Source organism: Notechis scutatus, chromosome 1, assembly GCF_049901735.1.
Source record: "Notechis scutatus isolate UNSWTSFEM ecotype Mainland chromosome 1, rNotScu1.2, whole genome shotgun sequence".
NCBI classification, from domain to species: Eukaryota; Metazoa; Chordata; class Lepidosauria; order Squamata; family Elapidae; genus Notechis; species Notechis scutatus.
Window position 1 is genome coordinate 23,429,839 of NC_142009.1, and position 13,131 is coordinate 23,442,969.

Below are 13,131 nucleotides of genomic sequence, written 5' to 3' on the forward strand. Positions count from 1 at the left end.
TTGAATTCAGGAAATGCTTTGAATTGTCCAGTTCCTTACAAAAATATTATCTAAACACATTCTCAGTCATTGTCTTCATATATTTATTTTTTTCTACATTTGTAATGCTTAGTCATCCCTACTTACTGTCACTCATGCCCTAAGCCACTTCCTGATTGGAATATTGTAATGTACCGTACTTCCACTTAGGGTTGTCCTTGGAAGAAGTCTAGATATTCTTCCAAGGACAACCCTAAGTGGAAGTACATTACACTATTCCAATCAGGAAGTGGCTTAGGGTTGTCCTTGGAAGAATATCTAGACTTCAGCTGTGCAAAGTGCAGTATCCCAGGCAGTTATGTATGTTTCTAGTAGAATTCACATTACACCTTTGCTTCACAAGATGCATTAGTTACTAATCTATTTCCAGTTCCAATTCAAAGTGCTTGTTTTGATTTTTAAAGTCCCATATGGTACGAGACCAAATTACTTACTCTCTCAGGTTGTATCTGCCTGAGATCCTGTGTGTCATTTGGCTCCAGTATGCTAGATTTAGAAGACTTTTTCTGTTGTGGCACCTATGCTCCACCCTGAAGTAAGACTGGCTTTATCACTTTTGACTTTCTGAAAGTCCCTCAAGGCCTGTGTGCCATCAGGCTGGGCACCCCAGGAAACTGGTGAAATATTCACCAGTTTCCCGGTGAATATTCACTTACTATTTCTTTTTATTTATTTATTTTACAATTTGTAATGTTTTGTAATGATTGGTTTGGGTATTATCTTTTTTTTAGCATTGTTGTACACTGTCCAGAATCACTTATTTTGTGAAATAGGCAGCTATACTAATTTGAAAAATAAAAATGTTGCTGTGTCGTGTGAACACAGCAAGGCACAATTTAGCTTTGTGTGTTGTGTAAGCCACACCTAGCTGATGTGATTAGTTTGATCCAGTGTGTCATGCAATCCAAGAATATGAGTTTAACTGAGTAAGGTCATGGTTGCATTAATGTGTTATTTGAACACATTGTTTGAAAGCCAAAATGTGAATGATTTTGGGGGCTGAAATGAGAAAACTGTTAAGTTTTCAGTGAGTAGATCAACAATTGACCCGGCAGTACTATTCTCTACATAGTAGTATACAGTAATATTTATGTAAGATAGCTGGGAATCCTGTATGTTGTGTTTCAGGCATAATCTGTACAGTACCAGGTTGGAGAAAATCACACTAAATTTACTTTTTACCTTCTTACCCAAGATGAATTTTGAAGAACGCTTAATATATCTACTTGTACTTAAACTGCCTAAATTTCAAATGCCATCCAACAACATGGATTCCCCAGTCCAGTCAGATGGAAGGGCCAAGAAAAGCTTCAAATAGTCTTTGGATATGGTTGTCCAAGATGATATCAACTCTTTTAATTGTGAAATCCTTGAAGTTGCTGACTCAATGAAAATCAGCTTCCCAGACAGAAAAATATCCAACAACTTACATGCCAGTTAGAAAAGTATTGAACAACTTACATGCCTCAACATCTTGTCTAGATGAACAACTAGATTCCATGGTAAGATAATGGGAGATTCTGTGGAGTTCCATTTGAAGAAAGATTGTATATCTGTGGTGTTGAAGACATCACACATATCCTGTATAATTGCAAATTATGTTCTACAAAAAGGACTATTTACTTAGATCCTTATTTAAAAACTGAACAAATATTGAGACATCCAGGTGAAACTATACTTCATGCAGGGAATGAACCTGTATATCACCAGCAAGACAAATGTTTACATCAAAGGCTGTTTCAAAAAGGATAGACTACCTAAATAGATAGGGTTTCACTGCAAAAATGATTATTATGAGTATGAGCACTACTTTCACTATATTGATTTCAAAGTTTTTGATATGATTATATGACTAAGGAATAAAATTTGTTGTTTACCTTCTTCTTCAAATTTACTTCTTTTCCAAGATGCTACTATGGAACTCATGCATCTGAGATATACTTCTGGGACATTCTTTTTTGCAATGAGGTACCACCAGGCACTTACTGCCTTTTTATTTGATTAAGGGCAATGTTTATCAGCCTCAGGAATCTGAAGATGTATGGACTTCAATTCCCAGAATTTCTCAATCAGCATGAGAAACATGCGATAGAGAATGCCCAACATTTCTGTTCAGCTACCCCATTGAGAGAGAAAAAATATGTATGCAATATTTCATAGAGGACTGCCTAACTTCACTCAGAAATTTACTATAAGTCCCCAAAAGGCATCAAATGGTGCTGTCTGAATGGAGAAAAAAGATGAGGTGTTTATGCTTTGTCTTTGGATATTTTGCTCACTTGGAGATTATAATTTCTTTTGCTTCTACAAGTGCTGGTCTGCTGATTGTTTAAACTTTTACTTGTAGTTTCTCAGGAGCAAGGAAATTTTTGGTTGCATTGATACAAAAGACTAGCATTAAATATGGGCATCTAGCCTAATAGTGGGTAGCATGAAGATGGTTCTGTTCAATAAACCATGATTCAATTAACAATGAATCTGAAAACAGCCTTTATTAAAATTCAGACCATGTATATGCCCCTTCTCTTCTTTTTTCTTTTTTTTTTTAGCATTTGTGTGTGTACCGCCATTCATTTAGTGATTGTTCATAATTACAAGTGACTTATGACCATTTTTTCACAATTATGATTGCTGCAATATCCCCAAGATCACATGATCAAAATTCGGATGGTTGGCAACTGGGATATATTTATGATGGTTGCAGTGTCCCAGAGTCAAGTGATCACCTTGTGCAACCTTCTGATCAGTAAAAGCAATGGGGAAACCAGGTTTAATAACAACCATGTTACAAACTTAACAACTGCAGTGATTCACTTAATAACTCTGGTAAGAAAGGTTATAAAATGGAGCAAAACTCTCTTAACAACTGTATTGCTTAGCAACAGAAATTTTGGGCTCAGTTGTAGTCATAAGTCAAGGATACCTGTGTATAAAAACCAAAGTAGTTTTTTTGAAAGAGGTAAAAAACTATGGTAAATATTTAAATATCTACGTATCTAAAACATAGATCTAGAAAGAGCTTTCATAGGGGTAGCATTTTTCTACATCTTACAGTTTTATTTATATTTTGTTTTTCTTAACTGCCATCTCCCTCAAAGGGAGCTGTTTTATATACTTTAAAGCTTTCAGGTAGTTGACTATATCTATATCTATTATCTTTCTCTATATACTAAATATTTCCCTCTCTAGTTGTGTCTGACTCTAGTGCATGGTGCTCATCGCCATTTCTTGGCTTGAGGGAGCCACCATTGTCCAAAGACATTTCCATGGTCACATGGCCAGCATGGCTATACACCAAAGGTGCAGGGAATGCTGTTACATTCCCACTGAAGTGGTACCTATTAATCTACTCGCATTTGCATGCTTTCAAACTGCTAGATGAGCAGGAGCTGAGGCAGGAACGGGAGCTCACCCCATGTAGCACTTGGGTCTCAAACCCTGGCTGTCAGCTTTCCAGTTGATAAGCTCAACTTTATCTGCTAAGCCTATACCCCATCCCCAATACATACATACATCTTTGTATACACACACATATTATGCATGTATAATTGTATATGTATACACACTCACACATATGCATGTATATTTCGTACCTTTGTTATTTGCAAGCCCTTATGTGAAGCTGTACAACTGAAAAGCAGGATATAAATAGTACATGGAACAAGGAGCGTGTAAAAGATGATTCAGTACAAGTTATCTTCAGTGTCCCCTGACAGGGAGGGATGGAGAAATAAAGAAGACACAATTAGTCATGTTCATCACACTTTACACATTACAAATATTGATGCTATGTCTATTGTTAATCATTAATTCTGCTGAAGGTAGAAGGAAATAATGGATTATAATGATGTTAGAAGACCTTGGAGTTTTTCCCCTTGCGGTAAACAGTGTTTAAGAACTCACAGGGATGGTAAAGTGGGTGGAGTCTAAAGAGCACCCAGGCAGGAAATGGTTTCCCCCCACCCCCCATCACCTGGGAAAGTAAATTCTTTGATTTCTCTGAGGGCAGTCCAGCTAACATGCTCCAGTTTAGAGCAAACAAAGGAAGAGGAGCCGCTGACAGATCAGTCCTTGGATCTTATTTCTCCCCAGCGACAATGCACGTGTGGGCTACAAATTGCAACTTCGGGGACATTGTTTTTAGATCCTCTTGAATCAGGGAAGGGATCAAGGACGCCAATTTGACTTCAGCCGTGGAATTTAAGCGTGCAAAGCACACCGAGCGGTAAGAAAGCAATTGGAGCAGGTTTTTCTTTCTCTGCAGTTTTATGGGGAGGGGGTGGAAAAAGATATGTGTGAAGCGGGAGATAACGCTACGTTTGCTAAGAGGTTTCTGCTTTTTGAAATGTGTTTTAATTTATAATCTCAGATCCAGGAATGGAAAACAGTGACAGATACAGCTTTGCGAAAAAGACACATGTATATAGTCTCTGTCTGCAAAACCATGCTGAGAATTTCTTTCTGTCCTCTCCTTTTTCCCTGTCGCTCTCTTGACATGGACCGCGGTTCATATTGGCGCCTTTACGCGGGGACTTCAATGATCCTCTGCTCTCTCGCTCCTGCCGGATCCGCCCCACATTTTTACAGGGAAGCTTTGGGGTGATCTGTCATTTCGCGTGGTGTCTCAGGCAGAGTAACTCTCTTTTTCAAAGAGCCGGCATCCTTTCTTCCTCTGTGCAAAGGAATAAGGGGGTCGCTGCGAGTTTTCTTTCTTCTGCGTGGGCTGGTTGTCCAAGGTATTTTGATCCATTCAGGCAGCAAGACCTCCCCACCCCCCAAAATTGTCCGGAATATCGGAGGTGGGATGGGAACCCTAAACCCCAAAGTCCTTGATTCACTCCCAGTCCTAGCTATGAATTCATGTATCACAGTTTACCAAGTCTGGTCTGCAAAAGGGGAACATGCTTCTGAACTATTTTAAGAGGGAGGTGGAGTAATAGGATTCACTCCTAAGTCAAGACTTTTGGGTCTCAAGATCTACCTTTGCATAACATTACATCTTTACATAAATCTATTTTTATGAATTGTGAACTTCAGGCAGCAAATCGGGGTGGAGGTGGCAGTGCCTTTTACCCCATTGTTTATGCCAAAAATGCCATCTTAGTGCTAACGTTGGCGTGATATTCAACCTCTCCGGTTGGGTTTTGTACAGGAGGGCTGTTTCTGTTATCTATCTTGGGCAGCAAAATGGTTTGAACTGGTCATGCCCAATTTGAGAGACTGGTTACCACAAGACATTTTTGCTGCTGAAACCCAGATTCTGAAATATTTGCCCCAATGTATTGTATTCAGCAGGTGTTAATATTATTCTGTTTCATATGCCAATAGTTTCTTAAGCCTTTCTGCAGTCTTTTGGAGTTGAATTCTGTTTACATATTTTTAAAGGGCTGTTTGGCATATTTATATTGATTTTATATTTGTTTCATTCATTTTTAACTCTTGTAGTCAGTCTGTAAGGCTAATGTTCAGTAGAATGATGGAATGCAGAAGAGTTATTTACCACCTATGAAACATATTTAAATTAGGGTTGTAGTGAATTGATTAAGTGAATGGATTTAAAAACATTTGTATTAACTAAAATAGATTTCCCAGTTTACACTTAATCTTTGAAAATGCAGAAATCCAACAGAAGCTGAAGTAGTGGTATTACTTCTCAGTTGTGATATGTCACTTGCCCTGGAATTCTTTTTGTTTGCTGTTCTTAAAAACGCCCCTTAAAAACACGCTCTCCCCCTTCTCCAAGATTCGGATAGACTTTTTGATTCACTCTATGTCAGTTGCATAAATCAGAAAAGATGTGATATTTAGTTACCAACATCTGCATCTAGCGCAACATCTAGCGCTTTGGGTACAGAATTACAGGCAGGAGGAAAGAATTATAGGATTTAATGTAAGTTGTTCAATCAAGTTGTATAGGTATTTAGCTGACTTCATAGGACAGTTACTTTTATCTTCTTGGTTTTCACGAACTATTTGCATTCCCTAGTAAATCCAGCCTATTTTTAGCCCCACAAATATTCAATACATTTATTGACACTATCCAATTAACATGGTCTTTGGGTTGGATCCTTTCCATGACGTATTTTTATCTGCTTCCAGAGAGATCTTCCAAATGTCATTTGGGATATTTTTGCCTGCAGCCTTCACTTGAAAGGAAAATAAACTTGTTCTTTGACTAAAAAGTGGAGTTTATTTCTGATGAATGTCTGGGCTTGTTTCTCCCATGTTATCTTGGCCTAAAAGCTTATGCTGTTTTTGGTGCCTAAGGCACCAATAATTAAAGCTTTGCTGCCCTTTAATTATTAGTCAAATTTATATAGCCACCCCTCTCACAAGAATTTTATAACTAGTTGTGATAATTTTTGCTATAACGTTGGGACAACCATCACTTTAGATGACTTTCAAGAGAATGGATCAAATTAATGAATGGTTGTTTGCCATGATAGTAATACAGAAATATGCTAAATATTATTTACTGAGGAGAAAGATTTGAGGGCTTTCTGAAAACATCTGGCTGGCCTCCAAAAGAAAGAGAAGGTTCTTTGATAGGTCTGTTAGAGATAAACTAGAAGCTTGCTGATAGGACTCTTTGAGATAAGAGTGATTAGTCAAAGCAATGGTGAACCATGAATCTATCAGAAGCTAAATAAAACTTCCAGAATTCAGCAACATTATGTCCGAACCTGCTATTAGAAGTCAAAAGAAGATTGTTTCTAAGAAAATATACTTTGGAATATGTTGCTAATCATATATTCTTTTTTTCAGACCTTTTCTTCCATTGTGCCACTCCAGGCAGGCTTAAAAATATGTCTATCACGGGACTAAAGAAGAAGCAGCCTAAAATGTTTAAAGTGAAAGTTTCAACAATGGAAGCTGAAATGGAATTCAGCTGTGAGGTATTTTGCTGTTGTGTTGATTTCTAAAGGCCAGAATTTTTATACAGATGACATAAGATTTATATACCTGCATATTGCCTCTCTCTCTCTGAATATAGAAAGCTGACATATCAAGGAAAAGATTATATTGAATGCCTTTTTCTGACACGCTAATTGTCCATTTGCAGGGATTTATAAGATATGAATTTTAAAAACAACCCTTATCACTGGATTCAACTACTGAGATTGAAGTAATTTTCAGGCTTTTTGCCTCTTACCTGGTTCATGTGACATTCACTGATCTGTAGTATTTATTTAAGAATATCTGTTCTATCTCTGAGTGCCACTTCTCTTTCAGTCTCTGCTTATGGCAGATAATTTTTGCTGGGCTATCAATCTCAAAGGAGGCATGGCTGTCTTTTCTTCCAAATGGATGATCTGCCTAGTATCAGTGACAAGACAAATCACAATAATTAGGCACTCTAAATATACCCGGTTTCTAGCTGTATAAGTGCTTCTAGTTTAATTCAGTAAAGAAACTTGGAGAATGTTGTCTGATTGAAGTTGCCCATAATTTAGATCTCTAAAGGAATAGGGGGAGGCAGCAGAACAGTTGTTGTTGTTGAGACTTGTTTTTGAAGCTATCTTGGCATTATCACATCTCATGTGTGCTAAGAATTACAATTTAAGGACCACTGAGTTAAATGTGGGGCTTTTGTGGGAGAACAAGTCATAAAGGTATGTTTATAGATCTTGAGTATGCTGAAAGGAAAACAGAAGTTTAGGATATAAGTCTCTACTTCTAAGATAACAAAGCAGGAAAGCAAGCAAAGATTTGAAGCCTTGATTCTAGGGAATCTACAAGCATACAGTAAATCCTTGACTTACAACTATTCATTTAGTGACCATTAAATTACAACGGCACTTAAAAAATGACATGACTGTTTTTCACACTTACAATCATTGTAATGGTCACATGATCAAAAGTCTGCTGCTTGGCAACTGACAGTTGCATGGTTACAGAGTCATGTGATCACCATTTGTAACCTTCCCAGTCAGCTTCCGACAATAGCAATAGCACTTGGACTTATATACCCCTCCATAGTGCTTTATAGCCCTCTTTAAGTGGTTTACAGAATCAGCCTATTGCCCCCAACAACCTGGGCACATCAGGTTGTTTTGAACATCATTTTACCAACAGCAGGAGCATGGAAGGCTTAGTCAACCTTGATCCAGTGAGAATCAAACTGCTGACAGTTGGTAGAGTTAGCCTGCAAGACTGCTTTCTAACCATGGCGCTACTATGACTCTCAAGCAAAGTCAATGGAGGAAGCCAGATTCACTTAACAACCACATTTCACTTAACAATTGCCGTGATTCATTTAACTTCTGTGGCAAAACAGATTGCAAAAGTGAGGCACAACTAACTTACTGTCTTGCTTAGCAATTGAACTTTTGGGCTCAGTTGTGGTTGTAGGTTGAGAACTACCTGTTATAATAGGATCATAACCTGTAGTAAGATGGGCAGCCACTTAATTTGATAAATTAAACAAATATTAACTAACATTGGAATATAAGAAAATATAAGAGAAGGCTGTATTCTAAACCTGCAGTACTACAGGCTTTTCTTTCTAGAGTAGCCAAATAAATAGTAGTGTAAATGCTAGTGTAAAGAAGTGCATTACAGAGCTTTGGAATTTTGCATTCTTTTCCCAACTACTCAAAGCCTTGCTTGATTATTACTCTGATTGATGTTGCCATGCAGCAGCATATACCATGCTGGAATTCTGAGAGCTGAAGACCACACCTGACATTGAGTTTTGAACCTAATGCCTGGAAACTCTAAATCATCCTCTGGATTCACATATTATGCTATATGATGGTTTATATAGTAATAATTTTTAATTCAGCCACAAACAACACTCTAAACCATAAATCATGGCTGACCAGTTAAAACTGCAGGATGAATTCATACTAAGCACAAGCAAATAAACCATGTTACAACAGCAAAATGAGTAAATCCTGCTATTTTGTTGGAGATGAACTTGAAGAACACAAAAAAGCCCTAACTTCTAATTTTCTTAAAGGCCAAAATTATGTAATTTGAATTTTGCACTTATCATGAGAGGCTCTGGAATTTCTGTTTTTCACATAGTTGAGATCATATATTTAGAATACCTCAGGAATAGAGATTTTTTTCCCCACACTCGGATGTCCTTATTATCTATCTATTATCCTTATTATCTATCTATTCAAAATTGATTCTGTACCATTGCAACCCACAGATGAAGTGGAAAGGAAAAGACCTGTTTGACCAGGTGTGTCGCGCATTGGGGCTGCGAGAATCCTGGTACTTTGGTCTCTGGTATTCTATCAAAGGAATGGGCATTTGGTTGAAGATGGATAAAAAGGTTTGGAATCTAAACTTTCATTACAAAACAATACTCATCAAGTTGGAAAGATCTAAAGATATTCTAAAAGTTTTCTTCAGAGATGGTCAGATGATGATGATGATGATGATGATGATGATGATGATGATGATGATGATTATTATTATTATTATTATTATTATTATTATTATTATTATTATTATTATTATTATTATTATTATCATCATCATCAATCTCTGTTTTGAAGAGGGACTTAAGGAGCCAGGCCAGGCAAAGGAGTTGGCTGTTTTGAGAGTATTTGAGTGAATAAGGCAGCTTACCTTTGATGTAAAAAAAAAAGGAAAATGCACCACACCATCACAATTGTAATGGTGAAATTGGGTATGTGTTTAATGAAGTCAGAAGACCTGAAAGACAGAAGACCTGAAAGCAGACAGACACCATCTATGCCAATCCTTGATTTACAATGACAATTTGTAAATGTAAATGGTGGTTAGGCCAAAAACCACATGTGCACATTCATATTCATGTGCATATTCAAATTACATTCCCCCTACCCCTTTAGCTAATTAAAATCCTCTTTGCCTCTAGACTGGAATATGAATGTAATCAGAATGTTTCTATACCAGGGACTCATCCTTTATCTTAACTTTTCTATCCTTTGTCTTTCACTGAAATTGCCTGGAGAAAGGAAATACTATAGGGATTACATTAGCATCATTGACAAGATCTTTCTCCTTTTACTTTCCCCCAGGACTAAAAAAAAAGGGGGGGGGGAGAAGGGGAGAGATATATGTGAAATGTATCAGTTCATATGCAAAGGGAGATGGGAAACAATGGGAAAGATTAAGACATTTACATTTGTAAATCTGAAATGGTTTGGGAGTGGAAAATGTGGAGGAAAGCCTTCCTCAATTTTGTTATTTCCCTTTTTTATGGGTAATAAAGGACAAGGATCAGAACATAAAAATGCACCCATCTGAATGCATCTAAATATGGGAAAGTTGAAATGCAGTTGTAAATTAAAGTAATTTCCCTACATGGCTATTGATGCTAAGAAGTTGCTACAAGCACATGTGAACCAGCAATGGGTGAGGTGCAAAAGAGTCCTAGGTGACATTATGAATTCATGGCAAGAAACAGTGGCTTTGGGCTTCTGCTTTGCCAAACATGCTTTTCCCAATCGGAGGTGTTTAGTTGTTCTGGTTGCTTTTTTCAAACAGGTTTTAGATCAGGATATTCCCAAAGAAGATCCAGTGAACTTTTGTTTTTTGGTGAAGTTTTACCCTGAGAAGGTTGAAGAGGAGCTTCTGCAGGAGATCACCCAACACCTCTTCTTTCTGCAGGTCAGAAGGTATTTCTTTTATTCAGAATTGGCTTTGAGATGTCATGGTTGCCTTTTGAACATCATCATTATGTTTAACCATCTGTGATCCTCCTCTTCCATGGGGTACCCCTTAGGTTAGTGCCAACTTTAGAGTTTTAGGATTAATTGAAAGCAAAGGGGTCTTCAGTGGGTTCCTCTTTCAGTTTTGAACTTGTTACTCCTTAGCCGATTTGTTGTTGATGATAATTTATTTATTTGCCATTTCTTTCTGGGGCCAATCCACCAAGGGGAAGAACACCAAAAGAGAACAAGGGATGCTGTTCCCTGCTTCATTCTGGCAGGCTCATAGAAATTCAGTGAGCGCGGAACCAAAAAGCCTTGGGAAATGAGAGTAATCCCTTTGTTGGATTATATATCATGTCTTATTTCCACAACACTGACTTCTGATATTAGCCTTGTTTTCTGTTTTTAAAGGCTTGCATAATTTGCAAGCCCTTTCCCTTTAATTAATTGTTGCTCAAAGATCCAAGTAGCTTAATGTACTTTTTTCAGAAGTTCTGTCCTTTTGGAAAGGCCTCAACATTTATATAACTAAAAGAGGATTATAGCAAAAGGCCAAATGAGAGAAAATGGACTATTTTAAATCACTAAAACAGCCATACCACCATCACCAGCCCTGATAGTCACGAAACATCAGTACTTTTGTATGTGTGTGTGTAACCCACTTTCTACCATGTCTTTTATGCTAGTCCTCCAAACAATTATGGGGAAGTAGATGGAGGTATCAAAAAATATCCTACTGTCCTAAGGGAATCAATATGTGATGATTTATGATTAAGAAATAGACTGGGGGATGTTAGCAGTTGAAGTTCACACATTGTAAAGTTGCTAAGGTTGAGAAATGCTACATATGTGAGATGAAGAGATTCTGGCATTCAACTCTCACCCCCAACTTTAAATTGTTTTAACACCCCTCCCCTTTTAAGCAATCACCTGACTCTGCTGCAACCGATATGGAAAACTTTATATTATGATGTTCTGTCAAAATCGATCAAAACTTTTAGGTGAAATCATATTATGTAGTTCTTAAACACATGTTTGAGCAGCTCTGCATTATTCCTCACTTATAAGTACTTTGATGTAATTTGAGGCTGTAAGGATATTGTTTGCCAAAAGCTGTGCAGAGGGACTCCTTGTCCTTTGTAAAAGTTGCATCTCTTGCCTTTATTTGCCAGCCTGTGGAAGTGTGAAAATGTCATGCAGGTGTAAGGCGAAGGCTGTGTGCAGTGTGAGTGGGCAAAATGACCTGGATGCTCCAGTCCAAGAAGCTGGCGAAGGGAGGGAGTGGATCCAGAAAACATTTATTCATTGATTAAAGTATTTATAGCTCACAAAAGGATCTCAGGAAAAGCTATCATCCATAAAACAAGCAAAGTGAAATAAAAATGAGCGACACCTTAACAATTTAAATCAGAAACAAGCACAATGCAATAAAGAAAAGAAACAGATTTTTAAAGGGACAAAATGGTATATTTAGTCAGCCCTTAGGTGAAAAGCCAGCCAGAATTTCATCTGGCATTGAAAAGCAAATATTTTTGTGTGCCATCCTGTTCTGCAGGAAAAGGAATTACTTCGAGACATACTCTATTTCATTGAGGGGTGCATCAGGGTTGTGTTTGACCTGGGGGAGGGCGTGGCCAGGGGGGATTGGCCAGCATTGACATTGCTCATGTAGGGGGGTGCCTGTGGTGGCCCGAGCACTCTGCCAACGAAAATGTGCTCCTGGGTCCTGTTTTCAGCCACAACGGCCTCCTGCAGCCCTCTGCCAGCGAAAACGGAGCTCGGGGGAGGGGCAAGCTTTGTTTTCTCTGGCAGAGGGCTGCAGGAGGCCGTCCCGGCTGAAAACGGAGCCTGGGATGGCTGCTCACGGCCCTCCCAACAGTGGTGGGATTCAAAAAATTTTTACTACCAGTTCTATGGGCGTGGCTTGGTGGGCGTGGCAGGGGAAGGATACTGTAAAATCTCCAGTCAGAGGTGGTATTTGCTGGTTTTCCGAATTACTCAAAATTTCTGCCACTGGTTCTCCAGAACTGGTCAGAACCTGCTGAATACCACCTCTGCCTCCCAAGCTCTGTTTTCACTGGCAGAGGCACCTTCACTGTTTCCAGGGTGGCCCCGTGTAGCAGATCTAAGCACCCCATGGACCTCATGCAGCCCATGGACCTTGAGTTTGACCCCCTTGACTTAGGGTATCAAAAGAAGCAAACCCTACCCCTATTTGATCATTATCAATCAGAGTGGGGTGCTGGATTTCACAAATTAGTTTAATGTAAACAGCTAAAACCCTGAACAGATGCTTCTGTTATTTCCTTGGAACTAACTTTTCTTTTAGGAAACTTTTCTTTGGAAGAGTTGATCCAGTAGATAGGATCAATTTCCTGGCGGGTTTCTGCTTTTCACCATTGCCTTAACAATTATGTGGGTTGAGCTAGTTGGAAAG

At 38.3% G+C, this 13,131-nt stretch overlaps 1 protein-coding gene across 2 annotated transcripts in view; it reads left to right on the forward strand.

Annotated features, from left to right (window-relative positions):
- Positions 1-4,014: 4,014 nt before the first annotated feature.
- The window catches only part of LOC113414538 (merlin-like), a 30,366-nt gene continuing 21,249 nt past the window's right edge, over positions 4,015-13,131 (forward strand). For both annotated transcript variants that reach the window (XM_087958515.1, XM_087958509.1), the window contains exons 1-4: positions 4,015-4,264; positions 6,805-6,935; positions 9,200-9,325; positions 10,528-10,650. In XM_087958515.1, the coding sequence (XP_087814641.1) occupies positions 6,846-6,935; positions 9,200-9,325; positions 10,528-10,650 (339 nt within the window). In that variant the 5' untranslated portion in view covers positions 4,015-4,264; positions 6,805-6,845. The remainder of the gene's footprint in view (positions 4,265-6,804; positions 6,936-9,199; positions 9,326-10,527; positions 10,651-13,131) is intronic.